At 40.5% G+C, this 18,321-nt stretch overlaps 2 protein-coding genes across 2 annotated transcripts in view; one reads left to right on the top strand and one right to left on the bottom strand.

Annotated features, from left to right (window-relative positions):
• The window catches only part of NAA20 (N-alpha-acetyltransferase 20, NatB catalytic subunit), a 13,947-nt gene extending 12,818 nt beyond the window's left edge, over positions 1 to 1,129 (top strand). The window contains exon 6 of the mRNA XM_004376428.2: positions 120 to 1,129. Coding sequence (XP_004376485.1) covers positions 120 to 205 — 86 coding nt within the window. The 3' untranslated portion in view covers positions 206 to 1,129. The remainder of the gene's footprint in view (positions 1 to 119) is intronic.
• Positions 1,077 to 18,321, bottom strand: CRNKL1 (crooked neck pre-mRNA splicing factor 1). The gene is made up of 14 exons (XM_023731402.1): positions 18,138 to 18,321; positions 16,774 to 16,926; positions 15,850 to 15,941; positions 14,929 to 15,087; positions 14,311 to 14,477; positions 11,890 to 12,068; positions 10,632 to 10,802; positions 9,489 to 9,680; positions 8,747 to 8,806; positions 7,787 to 7,867; positions 6,677 to 6,916; positions 4,946 to 5,047; positions 4,260 to 4,508; positions 1,077 to 3,329 (listed from the first exon to the last, which is right to left on the bottom strand). The coding sequence occupies exons 1-14, from the start codon at positions 18,186 to 18,188 to the stop codon at positions 3,162 to 3,164; spliced, it is 2,064 nt and encodes a 687-aa protein (XP_023587170.1). The 5' UTR covers positions 18,189 to 18,321; the 3' UTR covers positions 1,077 to 3,161.

The following is an 18,321-nucleotide window of genomic DNA, read 5'->3' as shown; positions in this document are numbered from 1 at the left end:
AATCTGGTGGACATGGGGTAGGGGTGAAACTTCTGGTGGTAATCTTACCTATATGCTTTAGCTGTTACATAAAGTGTTTTTATATTTGGGTACTTACATTAAGTTTTCCTTCCTAACAGATATGAGGAAAGCACTTTCCAGGGACACAGAGAAGAAATCCATCATACCATTACCTCACCCTGTGAGGCCTGAAGACATTGAATAACCATGGGCAGTGGTTCTTAGGCAGATCCTCCAGAGAGTTTATGGACAATGTTATTTTCACTGGATGATCTTGGAGCTCTTAGGAGGAGAATAATCATTTAGGTCTTAAAGACGTCAGAAAATACAGGTTATAAACGTAAGCAATATCATACTTACTAAAAGCTGTTCAAAGGAGCCCTGGTGGTACATGGTTAGTGCTCAGCCATTAACCGAAAGGTCCGTGGTTCAAACCCAACAGCGGTTCCATGGGAGAAAAGACCTAGAGATCTACTCCTGTAAAGATTACAGCCTAGGAAACCCTACGGGGCAGTTCTCTTCTGACCTAGAGGGTGGCTATGAGTCAGAATCGACTCGACGGCACGTAACAACAAAGCTGTTCATTGTAATAAAATTCAGTCGATAAGGCAGCTAGGTCAGGAGACCTTCCACTCTGATGGTTCATAATAGTCACTAAATGCTAGGGAAAACCTTGCTCCAATTTCCTCCTGAGTTCAATGCCTGAGAACCACTGCTGCATATGTATTTTTTATTTTGTATTCAAATGTTAATTGAAGCTTTAAAAGCAAATATGAAATGTGTAAATCTAAGATGTATAATAAAATACATAGTTGACCCTACAAATGTTTTATGGAAGTTTGTTGGTCATTTATACAACTACATCAGAATTAAGAAAAGTAATCATTTAGGATGTGTTATTTCTCTTACTGATTGTACATTTTACCTGATTTTATGCACACCTGAGACAATCCCAGCCCAGCATACGTAAGCTTTCTTCTTCCTGCACAGTAAATTCTTCAGTTAACTTGTTTTCAGTGTTAGTCCCTGATCTTTTGTCGCTTCTCATAATACATTGCTTAAATCTTGCCTTTCTGAATACAGACATGCTGTTCTTTTTTTTTTGTTTTTTTTTAAAGGGGAAAAAGAACTAATCCCTAAAGAAAGGCCATATAACTAGATCACAGGCCTGCCATGTATTTTCATATGTAGTTTCATCACCTGTAATACCTGAAAATACCCAGTGAGTGAAAGAAACAGCTAGAGAGAAAGCCAGAAAGAATGATTTTTATGAAAAAGCTTTTACTTTTGAAAGGACTTACTTCGGTGGAGTTTAGGGTCTGAGAGAAATAAATCCTGTTGGTTCTCCCGTGAGAGAATAACTTTACTTCATGCGTTTTACACTGGCACTTGTCAGAAACTGTTAGGAGTTTACACTGAATACTTGAGAAGTAATTTTTTCTCGTGCACGCATGCAACATAACAGGTAACTCTAGAAAAACTCCATGACCAGTCACTTACATTAGTATTCTGACCTGCTTTCATTTCACCCCTTGACTTAGTCAAAGGGCATTAAAATGACAAATTCTCCTCACTGACTAGACCCACTACTCAACAGTCAGAACGGAGCTGACACCTAGTGGCAGCTGTCTGTCCAGCGAGCACAGATTGGCCTTTTATCCTAATCTCTCTTATTCTGCCCTCAAACACTATCTTATTTTTAAATTACAATTTAATAACATTGACTAGCTTTTATTCCCTTGGGTAAATAAATAAGTTTGCAAGTTTAATAACAAATTGGCTCATTACTGGTTCTTTGTATAAAAAGCATTCTTGAAAACAAGGTGCTAGTTCAACAGTGTGGGTAGTGAGCAAAACAAGCAAGCGTGCTTGAGAAAGACAGGCCAGGCAGAAGGACACCACCTCAGAGCAGCTAGTTTGGGCAAGTATTTTTTGCTTGAGAATATGAGCACGGTTATCAGCAAACATGTTATCATTCTTTTGCTACTTTCAGTTTGATTATCTAACAGTTATCTTACGTGTTTTTACACATGCTCTAAACCAAGGGTAAGTTTATTGTGTCAGGTGTGACGGGTGCGTTTTCTCCTGTGGCATGCTGGGAGTGATTTATGGGTTCTCTCCAGTAAACAGTTCCACTGTCACTTTGGGAAACAATATGGCACTATCTTTCCTAAAGCTTCATAATGCATAGTAGCGTATCAAAAGCTCTGAAAAGCCTAACTATATAAAGGGACTTGAAAAACAAGAGTCAGCCCTTAATCCAGGGTTCCTCAAAGTCATCTGAACAAGAGACATCGTTTCTCACAGCACACTTATTACCGTCCTTTAAAAAAACCGAAAGTCAGCCAGTTTGGCAAACTGATCAGAGCATAACTGAAATTTAACTAAAATGTTCTTGGTAAAAAAGGCCTTGTTCAGAAATATAGTCACTGAGAATGATTTTTCAAGTAATGTTTTAAAAAGCACTTAGACTATTCCTGCCCACTATTAAGAAGTAAGGCTATTTAGAAGTTAATCTGAGCACATTCAATTCTATAAGGAATTAACACATGTAAGATAGTGGCTGGGAATGAACATTTACTGCACCTACTATGTGCCAGGTAGATTTCTAATTTATAAAATGAGCTGGCAAATTATTAGCCCCATTTTACAAATGAGAAAATGGAAAATAAAGGTTAAATTACATATTACTAAGTGGCAGAGCTGGGTACTGAACTGTCTGTGACTCTGAAGATAAGAAAAAAATTACAGATTTGAGGTGAATGCATAAAAAAAATCTTCATGAAGAACACAAGCATAGGAAAACTACACCTTCAAAGTTAGTGTAGAATGTAACCTGAAAACTGCTAGAAAAAGATCTTTAAAATAGTCTGGAATCCATTTAAAATATATGCTAAATGGTAACTAGATTTCCTAATGCATGACATGGACAAACTGATTAGGAAAGTTGGGCATCAGTCAGATAAAGAAATCCAGCAGTTAAAAAACTCCTTTACTTGCAACCCCCCACCCCAACTCTAACCCAAGAGCATTTTAAAAATAATTCAAAAAGTAGCTCCAGCCAATTCATTACTGGTGAAATATACATGAACTTACAGGAGTCACAAGAGTTCCAAAGTATTAATTTATAAAAACGAAGCATTTATCAATATGAAAAAAAGTCAGGATTCCCTCTCATCAACGTCCTTATCTGGGTCTTGCTCAGCAGCCTCCTTTTCCTGTTGCTGCTTCTTCCAAAGTTTGGCCATCGCCAGGAGCTTGAGGTTGGGCTGGTTAGCAGCATCTTCGGGAAAGATGTAATCGTAGTATTCTTCCCAGCCTGCATCAGACTACAGAAATAAAGCAATTAAAAGATAAGCTACCATGTGGCTGAAACACCCACATTTTGGTTAAAGTGGAGGGAATTTTCACTGGGAAACCCAGAGAGTTCAACTTTTCTTCATTTTACAAAATAACATCAAAGTTTACAGAAAGAACAAGGGCTGAGCCTGAAAGACTGGGAATGAATAAGTAGCTGTTGGATTGGGATTTGTAATTACAGCTCACTGAGAGAAAATTCTAGACATCTAAGCATAGTTCCTCCTACAGTCAGTCAACCAAGCAGCAGCTGTTCAGTGCCTACAACTCCATCTTGCAGTCTTTTGGTTAAAATTTTAAATGCTTAAGATTTACTTAATATTTACCTGGTAGCCAAAGCCATAAACCTGTATGTTATTATTCGGGCTCTCTGCCCTCACATCCCCACCTCCCATCACTCACTTCACTTCCCAAACACTGCTCTCATGTAGGCCCTGCTCTAGTTCCAACCTCCACATCAGTTGCTTAGTTTACAACAGCCTCTGACTGGTCGTCTTGTCTCCAACACAAGTCCCTTAAGTCCGCCTGTAGGAGATGCCAGAGATGTCGCCAAAAGATGACCTGGTAATGTCACACCCAACTTCTTGATGTGGCCTACAAAGACTTCTATGGACTGTCTCCTACTAGAAGTTCAATTTCATTTCACACCACCCTGACTACACGTAGTTTCAGGAATCAATCGCCATGGAGCGCCTTTGCCAGCCCTCTCCCACTCCCCAACCGTGGCTGGACTATATGCCCTGCTGTTTCTGTAGGAGCCAGATGGAAACTGTCTCCCGCTCCAGGCTGTCTGTTCCCATCCTAAGACTGTACACATGCCACTTAAAAGTACAATTTCCAAGTCAGATGTACTTTCTATTCATTCGCCATGAGAGGAACAGCTCCAGGGGCTTAGTTCTTACCCCATCGTCGGCCTGGACCTTTCTCCTCTTCTTGACTTTCTCTGGCATGAGTTTGTCCACTCTCTCCTTATCAGATACGGTTCCAAACTCATCTTCAAAGTTTCGCCAAGATTCGAGCAACATGAGTCTCTCTTCCTTCTCTTCACAGTTTCGCATGGTTTTGTTAGCCTCTTCATAAATTTGCCTGCATTTAGCCAAACTTCCTTCTTTTCCTGCAGACAACTCAAACTGAGCAAAACTGATCCATACCTTAGAAAAACAAAGTTATTATACAACCAAATTAGCTATGTCATCCAGAAGTTAATGATTTAGTAAGAAAGCTAATTCTAGTTAATGACATCTAAACACACTAACGTGTTCATATCCAGTATTCCATAAAATACAATATACAAACTACCCCTATTTAGGTATTTGAAATACTCTTAAAATTCTGACAAGAGTTTAACTTCCCACCTCCACCACCCCAATCCTGGGATATCCAACTTATCTGTAAGAGGTATAAACACTGACCTGGTGTAATCTTAATATTCTAAAGTCCTCTGAGACTCACAGGTTCTCAAGTTTAAAAGAAGTAATTTTAAATGAATTTAAAAAAAAAACTTAAAATACAGAAATACAGTATTTTCTTCATTTGAAGCCTGTTGATTCTAGCAAAACCACCAGAAAACGTACAAAGCCCAGAATACCTTGACATGTTGTGTCCGCTGAAGCAATCGTCGGTAAAGATTTCGTGTTCTTTCAGTTTCTTCCTGCTCAATTTCAAAATCAATATACGATTTCCAAAGCACCTAAGAAGATAACATAATAGGTTACTGTTGACATTTAGAATGCAAGGTGCCCCCATCCAAAAAAATCTTGCCTACCAATCTAAGCTACATCCAGGAATCTAGGGCTTTTTTTTTTTTAAATAATGCTTTATCGTGTTTTCGGTGAAGGTTTTCACCGCATTTTAGATTTCCATTCAACAATTTTACACGAATTGTTTAGTGACACTGGTCACGTTCTTCACAATGCATGAACATTATTATTTCCGTTCTGGCTGTTCTGTTTCCATTAATGTAGTTTCCCTGCCCCCGACCTTCTCATCTTTGTTTTAAAGTAATCTCATGGTCTCATATAAATGCTTTTTTAAAGGACAGGAATCTAGGATGTTTACTGAACAACTGAAGAACAAACAGCATGTGGATAAAATAAATAGTACTGATATTTACAGGCTGAACAAATCTTGGCTATAATTCTAGAATATAAGGAAAAAGGCCTTGGATTCATTTTGGGATTTTCTTTCAGAGTCTTTCAAGTGCTGATTTATCAAGGAGGGCTTAAAAAACCCACCAAGAGTCTCCCAGCCACTTTTTCATGATCCTGCCACATGTAGTTGAACTTCTGAGAACACAGACCTGGATCAGACAGTATGCGCTGCTCTCACCTCCACTGTAAATCCCTTGTTACTGTCTGAGTTCAACTCAACATGCATTCACTGAACAGCTGCCCAGCTGCTAGGTAGTCTGTCGGGGCACAAGGATGAATAAAACGTGGTGCTGACCCCTGGGAGCAGGCAGTCTAGTGGATGAATTGATGGAACCAGTAATACAGAAAACCCTGTCCTAATGTCTTCGGGAGGATCCAAACAATTAGATGCTGGGTCCTATTAGTGCAAGATTAACAAAATGGCTGGGCTGGATTCCATGGCTCCTGAGAGGTTCAAATTGGTCCTAGATGCCACCTTGTGGCTCAGGCTTAAATACTGATGGGATGATTCTGAGCCCTGTGGCTGGCCAGGACCTCCACAGCAGCTGCAGTAACTCCAGAAACATCCTGATTTAGCTGGAGCTCCTTCTACTGGCCCAGCCCAAGCCAGACTGTCAGGAGAATCTCATTCTCCACCTCTCTTTATCTCCAGATGGGGCTGCCTGCTAGCTACTTCCCCGCCTGGCCTTCTTGCCCCCAATTCCCTTTAACCTGCCCTGTTTGAAATGGGGAGGAAGGGAGCCAATCACCCATCACACATATCCCAATTCACCCTGGGTGTCACACTGAGGATTTACTGTCTTCTGGTATCAGACTGCAGCCCTGATGGCACAGTGGTTAAGAGCTCGGCTGCTAACCAAAAGGTCAGCAGTTCAAATCCACCAGCCGCTCACTGGAAATCTATGGGGCAGTTCTACTCTGTTCTATAGGGTCGCTATGAGTTGGAATTGACTCGATGGCAACGGGTTTGGTTTTGTTTTGGTTGGTATCAGACTGAAGGGCTGCTCCCCTTTCTATCCTAAAAACAGAAAAGTTCTGCTGTGAGTAGCAAAGACTGGAGGTTAGTTAGCTGGTCTTTATATTCTAAAATGCATACACAGTTAGACAGCCATCAAAATAATTCCAGAGAAGCTTCTAGAACAAAGTGATGTCCAGCATGAGACCCTCACCTCTGGCATGTCCAGGCGAGGCTGGCTGATGGCTAGCTCATAGATGGCCCGGGCTCGTTCAATGTCGCCAAGGATCGCCTCTAATTCTGCAAATTTAATCCAAGAGGTACAATTTTCGGGTCCAAACTCCAGGAACTTTTCGTAAAGCTTCCGGCATCTGTCAAATTCTCGAAGCTGTAACTCCAATTCTATGTAGCCTTTAAATAATTTGTTCTTTGGACATTTGCCTATGGAAGTCCCCTGGAAAATAAAATCACCAAACCACTGATACCTTAGTGGGTTCAACTTGTGCCCAGACGCTGCCCATCTTGAGGCAGGGTGTTGCTGAGGAAGTCCCTGTATACGTGGCTGTCTTTCCCTGTTGTATCCCACGCTGTTCACGCTGGCTTGACACTCGGCTGACAAGAGGGTCTGTGCTCACTGCTCTCTGCTTAGCAAGGGGTGGCATTCCAGAAATGTTTGGGCAAATATTTTGCACTTTACTTCAAGTTTCTCAGGGTCTCTTAGGGAATGTGGATGTCAGATGTATAAAACCTCTTGTAAGTAACTGAAGAAGGAAACCTGCTGTGACAGAGTAGAACTGCCCAAAAGGTCTCCTAGGCTGTAGTCTTTACAGAAGCAGACTGCCAGGTCTTTTCTCCTGAGGAGCCACTGATGGTTCCAACAGATGACCTTTCAGATAGTGCAAAGCGTTTAAGCACTGCACCACCAGGGCTCCTTGCTGCCCAATACTTAATTTTATTAAGGAATTTAAGAACAATTGTTAAGAGTGAGGTACGTTAACAAAAAAAAAGAGATGCATTTAATACAACAATAATTTTGCACAGAATCCGACTGTAATTCTAGTCTAAAGAAAGATCTGGCAACTGGTAGCTATAGAAATTTCCTATGATGAAAAAGAACGTTCATTTGCCCTAGCTAATAAAAATAATATTAAGCATTACCATCTAACGTTCATTCAAAGGCTATGTGCTTTTTAACACATACAGGCTACAACGGCATAATGTTTCTGTTCTTTTTTTAATAGGAATCATACTTGTCAGCACTGCAAGTTTAACTTCCTTCTCACGTTATCTTCTTAATGATGCTTCTCCTCTTTTCCTTACTTACCAGAGCTCTTCGGGCAAACGGTAAATTTTTCTGTCTTATTTCAAACTGTGCATACAGCAACCACATTTTGGCAAATGTGAACTAGAAAACGAAAGCACAAAAACATTTAGCTTAAGAGACGCATTTAAATTTAATTGAGTTAAATTTATTTCAAATTAACTAAAGGCCATCGGCAATCAGTTTTCCCTAAAACTTCAGAGCTAGAATTTATTGTTTTTTTTTTTACCAGCAAAGATGACTGTATTTCATCAAAGTTAAAAACAAACAAGCCAACCATGATCTAGAACCTTTATTGTACTTCATGACACGGCTAGATGCCACCACAGCCCCCACGGGCACAGACTTTGTTCTTAGCTGTTGGTGAGCTGAACATCCCACCGCTACTCTAGAAGGTGACTCAGTCAGTATTTCTATAGAAGAAAACATACTTTGTATCTCATGCTGGGGAATACTCAGACAGTGTCTCCACCAGACAGCAAATGCAGACGTTTACTCCTGTGTGCACACACGCGCCCCGTTACCAGCAAACGCCTGGTCACCCGTCCCCCACACGCTGCGGGCTCTCTGCCTGTGGGTCTTCCTCCTTTGGTTCAGTCTGCTCCTCTGCTTTCCCAGGTCATCCATCCTATTCGTTTGTCACTTAACACGTGTCCTCTCACCTGGACTGTGAGCTCTTTTCAGTGGCAAGGAGCATATCTTTTTTTTTAAAATAATTTATTTCTTTTTCTTGTTGAGAATATACACAGCAGAACATACACCAATTTAAGAATGGAGCATATTTTGTTATTTATATTTTCCGGGGTCGCTATGAGTCAGAACTGACTCGACAGCAATGAGTTTGGTTTTTTCGGTAGCATAAGAAAATATTCAATAAATAAATATATTTCACTGAATGACTTTGCAAGTAGCAGAAGCAGGATTCTGACCTGTTTGGAACTGAACACTTTAGAACAAACATACCTTTTTGTGAGGAATTAGTTTCAAAGAGGCTTGATACACTTGTCTTGTTCTCTCAGGATCCTGTAGTAGGATAAGAAATTTCCACAAAATATTGAAGTCTGTTGCTAATACTAATTTTAGAAGTTACTAATTTTACTAATGAAAACGAACACCCCGAACACTAAATACACTTTCACAAGTTGCTGTTTTCAAGCCCTACTTTCATTTATGATAAAAACGTGAACCACCTTTGGCCACCCAACCTTGGTTTAAGAATCACCAACAATATAGCCATCAAACTCAGAGTGGTTCTTTGGAGAAAGTTTTTGCCTGACAGCAGAAACAGATGTTTTATATTCTCAGATCAAAAGCATAAAATTAATCTTTCCCTGTTAATTTACACACAATCTCTGAAAATGCCACCTGATCTTTACTAGAAGCAGAAATGTACAACCCAGCCATGATCTCTACTTCCCAGAAAACCCAGGAGACTATATATAACTAAACGAGGGGTTGATCATTGTTCTCTTCAGGTTCCAACCAAGCAATATCTCATTATGCCTCAAAGAGACTAACAACAAACAAGCATACAAACTCTGAAATATTACAGACTGAACTGTATGGCTAAACAGAGGTCTATCAGCATTTAAAACTAAATCCCTTTGTTTCAAGGGTTCTAAGTATTAGTTACTACCTACAACAGGCGAGTTCTAAGCCCCGGGGTGAGGAAGCCATTAACGGCTGACCGTGTTTCCATTTTCACCTTTGCCTCCAGCTCCTCATAGAGTGCATAGTTGACCCAAAGGTAGATGTAGCGCTTCCAGTGCCTCTTCTCCTGAATTGGCGGCACGTTGGCAATGGCTCTTTCATAGACTTCTCGCACGGTTTCTGCTTCCGCGTCACTTTCCACCAAGCGTAAATAATCAAACCATGCGTCATAATTGTGTGGATTAGCCTAGAAAGAAAACCAGCTTAATACATAAAAAGAAAAACAAGAGCTACCCTTGCTAGGCTATGTGAGCCCGAAGGGGGCACTTGACTGACCTTCTCCATTACAGCAGCTTTTTTTTAGGTTTTACATGATATCAATTTTAAAATGTTATTCCTGAGATTTTATAAACAGGAAAGAATAAGGACTATAGCCAGCTCAGGTGTCCCACAGCAAGGCCCCTTTCATCTGCAGTCACCACTCCCAAGATAACTAAATAATTAGGTGTCTATTCTTATAAATGTATTGATACATGTGAATACATATAATAATGTGCACATTTAAAATTCTAATGGGATTATACCATGCTGGCAATTGTGAAACCTACCTTTTCAATTAACAGTCATTTATCTTGGACATATCTTACTGACCTACCACCTTGTTTAACACTACAGTTAGTTCTGAGTTTGGAGATCTCTTAATTCATTTGACTAAGCAGAAGGATTTCAAAATACACAGACCAGTAAACGAAAATTCTATCTTACAATTCGGATCAAAACAGCACATTGCAGACAAGAAGCTGAGAATGGAATCCTATCTACATCTTTCCTTCAAGCAGGTAAGATAAAAAGTGATGTCGAAAAACAGGTTTTTTTGGATCAATTTCTGACTCTTCCATCTTCTTTCAAAAATTAGCTGAAACGAATTCCAACTTTCTTTTGCTCAAGTTCTACAGCACAGTCAGCAATCAACCACCTGCTGTTCAAAGTGTGGGTGCCAGAGCAAACCCACGTGCTGTCTGCTTGCCCGTTCCATCAGCTGGTCAACTGCACCTGGCTAAAGAGCTGCTGGTTTACTGCAGACCCATCATCAACTGTGTAATCGCTGGCAGCCTTCACATACTACCCATTTTACTGTATCTAGTACTAGTTAGCATGTCTTAGTTGTCTGCAGTTAACCTTCTCAACCAGCACGCACCTTCACTTCTTCTTCATACTGGAATCTCCGTTTGCTTACGATGATATCTTCAATCCCCCGCCTATCACCAAACTTCTTCTCAAAGATGGTATAATTTTTAAAGAGCTCTTGGGCTTCTTGTTTTGAAATCCTGTCCAGGGCGTACTTGTAGATCACTCGTACCCTTTCAAACTAAAAACAGACAGAATGGTTACCTTCTAAAACACGATATTCTAATTCCAGTCACAACTTTGTGAGTAATTATGACATGAAATATTAATTCTAAGTTATATTTTGGGAAGAGAGGTCTGAAAACTTACTTCCAAAAATCAGTCAATGAAAATCCTATGAATCACAAGGTCCAATCAGCAGCCAATCATGGGAACGGCGCAGGCCTGGGCTGCATCTCATTCCACTGTGCATGGGATTGCAATGAGTTGGGGAGTTGAGAGAGCTGTCCTGCACTGAAGCAGGGAGACTGTGCCTACATGCTTCCTGAGCCTGATCCCAGGTTGTAGCCTGTTGATCCTGCTCCCAGGTTGTACTGTTACTTCCTTAATAAACCACTTAACTGGAAGATGGTCTGTGAGTTCTGTGTGGCCACTGCTATGGATTATTGAACCTGGCGGAGAAGTAGAGAGTGCCATGGGAAGGACAGTTGGTGTCAGAATTGGTAAAAAGGGTTGGACAGTGGAGGTAGGTCTGACCTCCACTGCAAGGAAATCAGCCTTGGGCTGATCCTGGTCATTATCCCCCTGAAGTTAGACAGGTTCTGATGCTACTACTTGTACCGCTCCTACCCTTTTACAACCCTGCATTCGGACCTCGGTCTACCTCTCCAATTTGAGCAATTTTAAGGGATCATTTTCGATCTATACTATAAAAGAATACAACTGACTTATTTGTGGGGCAATCTCTGCTTTCATTTCGAATTCTGTTCTCTATTCTAAGGGCTTTGGGTTTTTTGTTTTCCTGGTTTAGTACCTGTAAAGCCCTTTAATAAGGAAGCCAGGTAACTCTCAGCTTATACACAGTCAGATTTAAAGGCTTAATTTTTAGACAAAGCACAATAAAATTGAAAGAGTTATACAGAATCTATAATCGCTCAGCTCCCAATCTGTAGCACAGCCACAAGTTCATGCTGGTTTCTTTGAGAAACTATGTCTTTTGTATTTAAAGATAAGTGAGTAACAAAAACAGGAATTAAACTCAATGTTCACAAGAAGTAATCTTTCCTAAGTTGTTCTGCAACATAATAGAGTTCTTTAAGTATACTTACTTCTTTCTGATTTTCTTCAAATTTGGCAAAGGCAACATAAAGATGTTCATCCATATGTTCATCTCCAAAGAATTCGACAGCTCTCTCATACACTTTCCGTGCGTGGGCAAAATAGGCATGTTTTTCTTCAAAGCGGGCATACTTGATCCAGTTCTTCACATCAGGGTGTACGAGGACAAGTGCAGGGGAATTAAGGAAACGCTGGAATCCTGGGCAGGCGGCTCAAAATAAACCAAACCAACCAACCAACCAACCAAAGAAAAAAACCCAAAAAAAAACCTCAACAATGCAAACTACAACTACCGAAGCCATGTTATATGACACATGAAGACGAAGAACTACTGAACTATGACCTCTCTGAGGGCAGGGGCTGTGTCTTGTTCATCTCTACCTTCCTCCAGCGCTTATCCAATGCATTCGTAGTGAGTATGAACAGGAACTTGCAGCCAAAGAAAAATCACTAGCCATGTGATCTTGGACGAGTCATTGAAACTATTCAAATCTCAATTTCACGTTATCAGGGACAAATAATACAAACCTCACTGGATTATTGCCAGCTTCAATGAGGAAATGAATGTAAAGCTCTTAGCATAGTTTCATGCCCAAAGAATATGCTCAGTAAATGGTACCTATCATGTAAGGAGCTCTGGTGGCCCAGTGGTTAAGCACTAGGCTGCTAACCCAAAAGTTGGCAGTTTGAACCCACCAGCCCCTCCGTGGGAGAAAGATATGGCAGTCTGCTTCCACAAAGATTTACAGCCTTGGAAACTCTACGGGGCAGTTGTACTCTGTCCTATAGGGTCACCATGATTCAGAACTGACTTGACGGCAGTGGGTCTGGTTTTATTATATGCTCAATAACATTAATACTTGAATTAATAATTTAGGAAAAAAAGCATGTCACCAAAGAAGTGTTAACTAAAGGCAGGAGAAAGTTCTGAATTACCATTCTATCTTTTAAAAGGTATCTATTTTTTCAAAAAAGACTTAAAAATGTATCAATTTTTAATCCACCTTCCTTGAGAGAAATCAGTAATTTCAAAAGTAGTAATACTTTCAAATAAGCAGAGGTTAAGAGAAGAAAAGACTGAAGTTGTCAAGGATTTCATTTTTACTTGAATCCACAATCAACACCCATGGAAGCAGCAGTCAAGAAATCAAAAGACCCACTGCATTAGGCAAATCTGCTGCAAAAGACCTCTTTAAAGTGTTAAAAAGCAAAGATGTCACCTTCAAGACTAGGATGCCCGTGACCCAAGCCATGGTGTTTTCAATTGTCTCACACGCGTGCGAAAGCTGGACAATGAATAAGGAAGACCGAAGAATTGATGCCTCTGAATTGTGGTGTTGGCGAAGAATACTGAATACACCATGGACTGCCAAAAGAATGAACAGATCTGTCTTGGAAGAAGTACAACCAGAATGCTCCTTAGAAGCAAGGATGCCGAGACTACGTCTCATATACTTTGGACATGTTATCAGGAGGGATCAGTCCCTGGAGAAGGACATCATGCTTGGTAATGGAGAGGGCCAGTGAAAAAGAGGAAGACCCTCAACAAGATGGACTGACACAGTGACTGCAACAATGGACTCAAGCATAACAATTGTGAGGATGGTGCAGGACTGGGCAGTGTTTCGTTCTGTTGTACACGGGGTCACTATGAGTTGGAACCAACTCGACGGCACCTAACAACAACAAGAGCACAGGTTCTGAAGTTGCTCTGCAAATTCCACCACCGTCATCACCTGTTAAAACGTTGGGCAAGCTACTCAATCTTGTGTGCCTCCATTTCCTCATCTGTAGAATGGAGCAGTCTCTACACCACAGAGTTGTCATGAAGATTAAATCACTTTAATATTTGTAAAGCACTTAAATGACAGACACACAGCAAGCACTATAAAAGCTTTTGTTAAACTAATAATACTAAAGTGAGCAAATATAATTAAGATCTTAAAATGGCATAATGCTTCAGTTCCTGAAAGTGCTTTCACACGTACTATTTAATCTTCATAATTAGCCCATGGCAGGTATTTTTATCTTGCTTTAAAGATGAGCGCACTGTAGAGCGGATGAGTCGCTGAGCCCACACAGGTGGCAGGCGGCAGGCTCTGGATCATCCTCTAGGAACAGGACTAGTGACCGACACAACCTTAGAAAAACAGAACCGGCTGCAGCAACCAGGATCTTAGTACGCCATTTTCCACACAGAACCACACAGATAAATCCAAAGCCTCACTGGAAAAGACTTTATCACCGCAAATAAGGACCACAAGCTTGTAGTCTGAACAATCCATGTCCCCAGAAAATCAAACAGATAAATCTTCCATCCTAGACTTCCACTCTGGTATTAACGACTACATTTCCTGACCATTGATGACAGCGTTTCTCTGTGGGGAGGAGCAACCCTGTCCAAAGGATATATCGTTCGTAGATGGTGCGGGCCCGATCCACCTCTTTGTACCTCAGCTCAAAGTTGATGTAGGAGTGCCAGGCCTGCTCCTCGGGCTGCCACTCCATCCAGCGCTCAAACACCTGCCGGGCACCAGCAACGTTTCCCAACATCTCCTCCATGTACGTGTACTTGTACCTGTAACAAAATTAATAAAAAAAAAACCTACTGTGGTCAAAATAACTTAGGGGAAAAAAATGCTCTTTGGTGATTTCTAGTTCTTTCTTTGTTAAATGTGAAGACTTAATCTCTATCCTCCCTAAGTTACATCAAATGTGGTTTCTTATTAAGATATAAATCTGAAAACAGATCAATCAATGCAAAGATTTTTTTTCCTTAAAAACTGCCTAGTTTGACAAGAAGTTTCTTGTGCACAAAAGATTGCAATCAAAGTTTTAGTTCTGATTACAGTTATTAAGCATTGATTATGACTTATACTATGGGCCATTAAAAAGTACTTATTAGTATGTTTAAAGAAATGGCAACGTGTAAAATTACATGAAAACAATTATCTCAACTAAAAGTCCCACAAAAATGTGGGACTTTTCTAGTCTACAAAAAACTGTTCTGTGTCATATCAGAAACTCACCAGAACTGGTTGACTCGTGGGAGAGTTGTTATGGCCCGGTCCCAGATATTTCGGGCATGGTTGACCTGGCGATTCTTCATTTCCATTTCTGCGTATTTCAGCCAGAGTGTAATATTTCGATAGTCCACATCTAAAGCACGCTCGTATATGGACCGAGCCCTTAGGAAGCAAGATTTGGAGGACACGAAAATCATACATACAACACATATGGCAACGATTCCAAACTATCTGTAATAACTTCCTATTTTAATGGGTGTCTACCATGATCCAGGTTCTGGACACAAAAAGGTAAAACGATATGAGGCTTGTTCTCAAGGATCTTACAGTCTTATAAAAAGATAGACAGGCATGTAATTATAACCTAATGTGATAATTGTGCCCGAGGAAGCCAAGCAGAAGAAATGAAAACGTCTGGTGGAAAAGGCTAAGTAACAGGTAACTTCAGAATTGAGAACCTGAGGAAAGTTTCTGTTTACCAAGAGGCCAGCCAAGTGCCCAGGTAAGGAGCCAGAAAGTGTCCCGGGTGTGGCAAGTACAGTGGAGGCAGAGGGTACACTGGGAGAGCAGGGAGAGGCTGGACAACAGGAAGGGACATGTCATGATGACAGATCGCACTCAGATTTTTATCCTGTTGGCTATTGGATTTCATTGAAATTTTATTTAAAAAAAATCTCAACGTATAGAAGGCAGAGGGTGCAGTGGTGGTGAATCCCCCTGTGTAGGCTCCTACTGCCATCTCCCCGCCACCAGGCTACTCACCCACAGTGCTCCTGAGGTCCATCAAAGGAGCCCATGGGTTGCATGGAACAAAATTTGAAAACTGCGAGGGACACAAACTTTTACTTGGGCTTTAATTTTTGTAATTTTTTGTATCTGTTACCTTATGACGTGTTTCGATACAAAATCACTCAACAATTTTACCTCTGAATCTCCTTTAGACTCTCCTCCCATTGTGCGTACTTTATCCAGTTACTAATCACAGTCCTGTTTTTCCTTATGTTATCTTCAAAAGTCTGGAGAAATGCAAAAAGAGTCAAGTTAGAGGGAAGACAGCTAAAAATGATACCCTTTGCTTATTAATCCTTGCATTAAAAAGGTCATTCGTTCTGCTCTTATTTAAGAGAAATGACATCCAGGAATCCTTGAAAGATAAACCCACTAAAGAGGATTAGAATCACAGATGTTTCTTTGAAGTCTTACATGTAAACAAAGAGAAAATCTTACATATAAAAATTAGTGTAATTATTGATATTTTCTCCTACTGCCTATGACAACTAATATTCAAACTATACTTATTCCTGATAATAAAATGTTTTTGACTGTTACTTTTAAGTCTTCTTGGTAATGTCTCAGAATTTCATGTATAACTCATTGAAAATAGCTGGTAAGTCCACACAGCAGGATTAGTGGTTTAAAATAATCCCTTATTTTAGGGTGGAAAAATCAAATCAGACCCCAAAGCCTTCTCACAGCTCCTTCCCAGGCCTTAACTGTTAACACAGAAGGTGGCACAGACCACAATCCAGTCTTACTAGCACCCCCTTCTTACAGCTGTCAGTTGTTCCCAGCAGTTAAACTTCCACCTATCTTCAATGCTGCGCCAAAAATGATCTTTCTGGTGGGTTTAATTTCTTTATGCTTTAGAACAGGTAACTCATGGGATATTTAGGTAGTTTAGCAAAATGCAATTACCTGGTAACCAAAAGTTATACTTTTGATGTGGCTAGAAACACTAACCTCTTCTTATCTTACAGGTTCTCTAATCAATGAGGAACTTTTAAAACTCTGACCTACAAATTCATAACAATATTAATAGGCTCTCTGAAATATAACACATTGACTGACCTTCCGTTTCCTTAGTTTGTAATCATTTAACTCTTCTTCATCTGTGATCTTCTGTTGAGGTGGAGGTGGAAGAAGCTCAAGTTCTCTTTCTTTCGCTTCTCTTAGGAGCTGCTCGGCAGTTATCTGTACCTCAGCCGGGGCTTTGTTTTTTACCTTTTAAGACAAATGACATTTCTATATTTGGTAGGTGCTTAAGATTTAAAAAACAAATGAACGTTTTTTAGTTTGTGATCTTCATAAGCATTACTACAAGACACACTGTTTGTATGACATGTTCCCATTTCTCTATGACGCTGAAAAGAAAAAAGATTGTTTTTCTATCTAACATGGGGTATGTATTAACAAAACCATAGGTGAAAAAGTCTCAAGACAAAAGGGAGTAAAAATAACAGCAGGTTTGTCCCTTTAGCTTAGTACAACAACAAACTCTAAGGCTAAGTAAAATCCTAACCACGGGTTTTGCTTTATCAAGACATGTTAACACAGCTACAATTACAACCTCTAGACCCACTGCCGTCCAATCCATTCTGACTCATAGCGACCCTATACAACAGAGCAGAACTGCCCCCATGAGGTTTCCAATGCTGTAATCTTTATGGAAACAGACTGTCACATCTTTCTCTTGTGGAGCAGTTGGTGGGTTTGCACTGCAGACTTTTTGGTTAGCAGCCGAGTGCTTAACCACCATGCCACCAGGGCGCCTCATTATAACATCCACTTTCAGGATTCTTCGGCATGTCTTAATGCCCTGGGTAGATGACAGAGTTTGGTTTTTAACAGCATTTCAAGTAAGACAATATTATGTCAGTTCCCATCATTACACTGCGAGCTTCTTGAGGTCTTAGAGCTGTGCTGTACAACATTCTAGTCACAAGCCACATGTCAAGAGTCCAGATTGAGATGGCTGTAAGTGTGAAACACACACTGCATTTTGAAGACTTAGTATGGAAAAAAAAAAAGCAAACTACCGCATCAAAAAATTTTAATATTGACTACACGGTGAAATGACAATATTGTGGTACATTAGATTAGATAAATTATTATCATTAGTTTCACTTCTTATGTTTTAACGTGGTTACGAGAATATTTACAATTATGTAAGTGGCTCGCATTATATTTCCATTGGACAGTGCTCTCTTATACCGAATCTTGCTCGTTACTATTTCCTTCACAGCTCTTTCTACACAGGAGGTCTCCAACAAAAATTTATGGAACTGAAGTATAAAAAATATTTAATGCTACATGGACTTAATCCAGGACAACACTCTCTCATCCCCAGGGCACCACGGAGGCTGGGCTGGGGGAAGCCCCTTTCCTAGGCAACCCCCCCTTCCCCAAAGAGCCGCTCGGTTGCGATAGCTTACCTTGGCCACTTTGGGAATCCGCTGCTTTCCGGCCGCTGTGGAGGCCGCCATGTCTGCAGCGGTGGGCCTCGGGAGACCCCTGAATTCTAGGAGTTGGCTTCGAGAGTTCACAGACACCCCTGAAGCTGACAACAAGCAGAACCCCGGAAGCGGAAGCGGAACTAGCTTGGCTGACCTTTGACTC

The sequence above is a fragment of the Trichechus manatus genome, unplaced genomic scaffold, assembly GCF_000243295.1.
Source record: "Trichechus manatus latirostris isolate Lorelei unplaced genomic scaffold, TriManLat1.0 scaffold00042, whole genome shotgun sequence".
NCBI classification, from domain to species: domain Eukaryota; kingdom Metazoa; phylum Chordata; class Mammalia; order Sirenia; family Trichechidae; genus Trichechus; species Trichechus manatus.
The sequence above is the reverse complement of the archived record's forward strand: the minus strand, read 5'-3'. Positions and strand labels throughout refer to the sequence as shown.